Source organism: Morone saxatilis, unplaced genomic scaffold (genome assembly GCF_004916995.1).
Source record: "Morone saxatilis isolate NCDOM2014 unplaced genomic scaffold, NCSU_SB_2.0 Contig24, whole genome shotgun sequence".
NCBI lineage: Eukaryota > Metazoa > Chordata > Actinopteri > Moronidae > Morone > Morone saxatilis.
This window is the reverse complement of record NW_023339807.1, coordinates 12,426,885-12,431,381: the sequence shown is the minus strand read 5'-3', so window position 1 is coordinate 12,431,381 and position 4,497 is coordinate 12,426,885. Positions and strand designations below refer to the sequence as shown.

Sequence of the window (4,497 nt, the reverse complement as noted above, 5' to 3'; positions counted from 1 at the left end):
CCTGTTGCATGTCCACAAGTGTGTATTTCTGTGTGTGTGTATAAAAAACAAAAAAAAGAGTGAAAAAACAATTTCCCAATAGGGGATTAATAAAGTACATATCCTATGCCCGTGGAGCTCATAATGCTCGGCTATCAGTGTGTAATGTTAATGTGTTGTACCAATTATGCTGAACCATGACTACAAATTAAATCTACAAAAGCATGTATTTTTCTTGTGTAGGTCCTAGCATCCTGTCAGCACCTTTACAGACTGTGCTGGACAACCTGGATGTTCTGGAAGAGCTGGTCATCTTGTTGGATCCAGAAAGCCACGGAGTAAAGAACACCAAACATCTGGCGTCTCATTGCTCCTTCTCCTCCTCTTGGATTACTTACACCTACTCTATGAGGGACAGTAAGAGCCCCTTAAAAGCCGTGTTGGAGGGGGTCACCAGCAAGCACCCTGAATGGGTCGTAGGCCACCTGGCCAAGCTGCTGAGAAAAATGGAACGCAACGATGCTATTGCTGTTCTCACCAAACTCGAACTGAACAAGATGGATGTGTAGCCAAAAGCCTATTGCTATTTGGTCTGGAATGGAAATAGCCTCCCCTCCTCTGATCTTTCCTGTAACATTCAACAATACTGTACTGTTCCAGGGACCCACAAAGAAACTCCAGGGAAGGGGGAAGGTTGAAGGAAATGTAGGGAGAATGGGTTGACACAAAAGACTATTCAGCTTGTGAAAGAGAGCTAGTCATATGTGGCTCTGAAATCGCTCCCTTATTACAGGTACTTAATAGCTTAGCTTATAAAGAGCAGTAAATGAATATTTTGGACACAAAGTTATCTGTAAAATGTGGCACATTGCATGGTGGCATTGTTAGGATAAAGAAGTGTACATGCTGTGGACTTTTTTTGTTCCAGTCTAGGAGTTTGGACATGAGGTTAACACAAAGGAAAGTCAAATGCCTGTGGTCCACACTGTAGGGAATTTGTGAGAGCACATCTAAAACAACTGATATTCACCAATACTCTACACGTTACTGTCTTTTTAAATATTAGATAGTGGCAATAATCTATTTTAAACTCAACACAGGAAGAAAGTGGGCGAAAAACAGCAGACCTAACTTAGCATTTCACACTTACGTATAATATATAGTGAACTGTATAGTCAATAGGGAGTGATTTCAGACATAGGCAATTATCAGATAGGAGGGGTCTTATGAAAGATACTCTCAAGCTGCATTACGGAAGCGTAGGAGGATCCTTGTCTGTTGATTTACAAGCCTTTTCGAGCCTTCAGGTGCCTGCATTTGTATACACATGATCATACTTTCGTCACTTTTTTTTTTAAATAATCTTCCATAAATCATGTTAACCACTCATTTTACATTAATGAACATAACAGAATCCAACTAATTATTGAACAAATGTTAATTTTGTCATCATGTAACATTCCAGTTAATGATTTTTGCTACCCCCCCCACCCCCCCCCACCTCACATTACCACTTTTTTTCCTAGATCTTCCATAATAAAACATGGAATTTGTTCAAACATCTTAACATCTTTATTAAGCAAATAACATTATAAATAAAAAAGTGCATAGAAAAATTAAACAGGTTTAGAAATATGTATACAAATATTTACAAACTCAAGGTTTATTTGTACATGGTAACAAAGACGTAAATTTAAAGATCACATATTTTCTCATTTTTATGTCCTTTACACTTACTTTAAAATAACCCTACTATATATATATATATATATATATTTATATATATATATGTGTGTATATATAACACAGTTGATGCATTCATTTCTATATTAAAAAAAGGAAAACAGATAAATTTTTCAATACATCCTTTTAAGGTTCAATATTATGATGTTGATGTGATTTCATATAGTCACTGCTTTGTAACGTCTGTTGTGTCAGTAGATGTGTGTGACGCAGGCCTACACAGAGCCAATATCCTTTGGCCTGTCCCAATGTTTCAATTAGTGTTGTCTTCTTTCCTGCGTGCAGTCGTAAGAATAAACATATAAGGCTCTATCTAAAAATCTGAGAATCGGAACACACTCCTAATCGTGCGCATAACTAATTAAACTTGACCTTTTGTTATCATTTTGCAGGTGAAACTACCATGGCTATTCCTAATTTTTCCATCTGCCTTGTTGGGATTATTTGCCTTGCGTGAATACATACATCAAACGAAAAAGGTTTCATTGCTTTAAAAGATGCTTACAACTGAGTCCATGACAGAAGACATCACTCTGGAATTGTATATAATAGCTGGGATATGGGTGGTTTGACCTGAATTATAACGTGATGTCTTCTTAATAGAATAACTCAGCAAGGCACAAGTGTCTGAGTTATAACAGAAGATCATCATAACATCAAGGCAGGGTCTCCTCTCCCTTCTGCTCCACCCTGAATCAACAATGGACCATGGAGGAGACATCCTGAGTGAGTGGACTTTACCACTATTATGCTCACATGTGCCATGTATAAGACTATTAAACTTTGAGTCCAGTCTCTGATATTATCTGTTTAAACGCATCCTGCATGTGTTGTTTTTTGCTTGTTTTTGGGCCTGTGACATTGTTAAAGTAATAAATGATGCCAGCCTATCACTCACCCATACTCTCTCCCTGTCATGCCCATCAAGATGGTGTATTTCTGTGTTGATGTATAAAAAAACCAAAAAAAGAGTGAAAAAACAATTTCCCCCCAAGTAGGGGAAAATTAATAAAGTACATAATCCTATGCCCTGGAGCTCATAACTGCTCGGCCTATCCAGTGAGTAATTTAATGTAGTGTCCAATATGCTGAAAACATGACACAAATTAAATCTACAAAAGCCATTGTATTTTTCTTGTGTGTTCCGAGCATCCATGTCCCATCACCTTTACAAGACTGTGCCTGGACCAACCTGGATTTCCCTGGAAGAGCTGGTCAATAGCCGTTGTTCGGATCCAGAAGCACGAGTAAAGAACACCAAACATCGGCCGTCTCATTTGCTCCTTCCTCCTCCCTCTTGGATTACTACTGACACCTACTCTATGAGGGGAACAGTAAGACCCCTTTAAAAGCCGTGTTGGAGGGTAACCAGCAAGCACCCTGATAATGGGGATCGTAGCCCACCTGGCCAAGCTGCTGAGAAAAATAGAACGCAACGATTGCCTATTGCTGTTCCTCAACAAACTCGAACTGAACAATGATGGATGTGTAGCCAAAGCCTATGATGCTATTTGGTCTGAATCGAAATAGCCTCCCCTCCTCTGATCTTTCCTGAACATTCAACAATACACTGTACTGTCCAAGGGACCACCAAAGAAACTTCCAGGAAGGGGGAAGGTTAAGGAAATGTTAAGGGAAATGGGTTGCACAAAAGACTATTCAAGCCTTGTGAAAGAGAGCTAATCATAAAATGTGCTCTGAATTCGCTCCTTTATTACAGGACTATAATAGCTGTAGCTTAAAAGAGCCAGTAAATGAATATTTTGGAACCACAAAGTATCGTAAAAATGTGGCACCATATGCATGGTGGCATTGTTTAGGATAAAGAAGTGTACAATGCTGTGGACTTTTTTTGTTCCAGTTCTAAGGGAGTTTGGACATTGAGGTTAACACAAAGGAGTCAAATGACCGTGGTCCCACACTGTAGGAGAATTTGGAGAGCACATTCTAAACAACTGATATTCACCAATACTCTAACACGCTACTAGTCTTTTTAAATATTCAGATAAATGCAATAATCTTTTTAAACTCAACACAGGAAAAAGTGGCGCAAAAACAAGCAGACGCTAACTTAGCATTTCACACTTAAGTAATAATAATATATATGAACTGTATAGCCAAATAGGGAGTGCAATTTCAGACATAGTCCAATTATCAGATAGGAGGGGTCTTATGAAAGGATACTCTCCAAGCCTGCATTACGGAAGCGTAGGAGGTCCCTTTCTGTTGATTACAAGCCTTTTTTGAGCCTTCAGGTGCCTGTCATTTGTATACACTGATCATACTTCGTCACTTTTTTTTTTTAAAATAATCTTCCATAAATCAATGTGTAACCACTCCAATTTACATTAATGAGACATAACAGACCAACTAAATTATGAACAAATGTTAATTTTGTCATCCCATGTAGACATCCAGTTAATGATTTTTGCTACCCCCCCCACCCCCCCCCACCTCACATTACCACTTTTTTTCCTATTCGGATCTTCCATAAATAAAACATGGAATTTGTTCAAAACATCTTAACATCTTTATTAAGCAAATAACATTATAAAAAAAAGTGCATAGAAAAATTAAACAGTTTAAAGAATATGATAAAATATTTACAAACCCTCCAAGGTTTATTTGTACATGGTATAAAAGAACGTAAATTTAAAGATCACATATTTCATCCATTTTTATGTTCCTTTACACTTACTTTAAAATAACCCCTACTATATATATATTATAGTATAAGTATATTTAGTATAGTATATATGCTGTGTATATAAACAT

General features: G+C 37.5%; 1 protein-coding gene across 1 annotated transcript in view; it reads left to right on the top strand.

The window, feature by feature from the left end:
- Positions 1-1,459, top strand: part of igflr1 (IGF-like family receptor 1) — a gene marked incomplete at its 3' end in the record, with an annotated part of 3,564 nt that extends 2,105 nt beyond the window's left edge. Inside the window, 1 exon segment of the mRNA XM_035672227.1 lies at positions 223-1,459. Within this exon segment, the coding sequence (XP_035528120.1) occupies positions 223-548 (326 nt within the window).
- Positions 1,460-4,497: the final 3,038 nt, after the last annotated feature.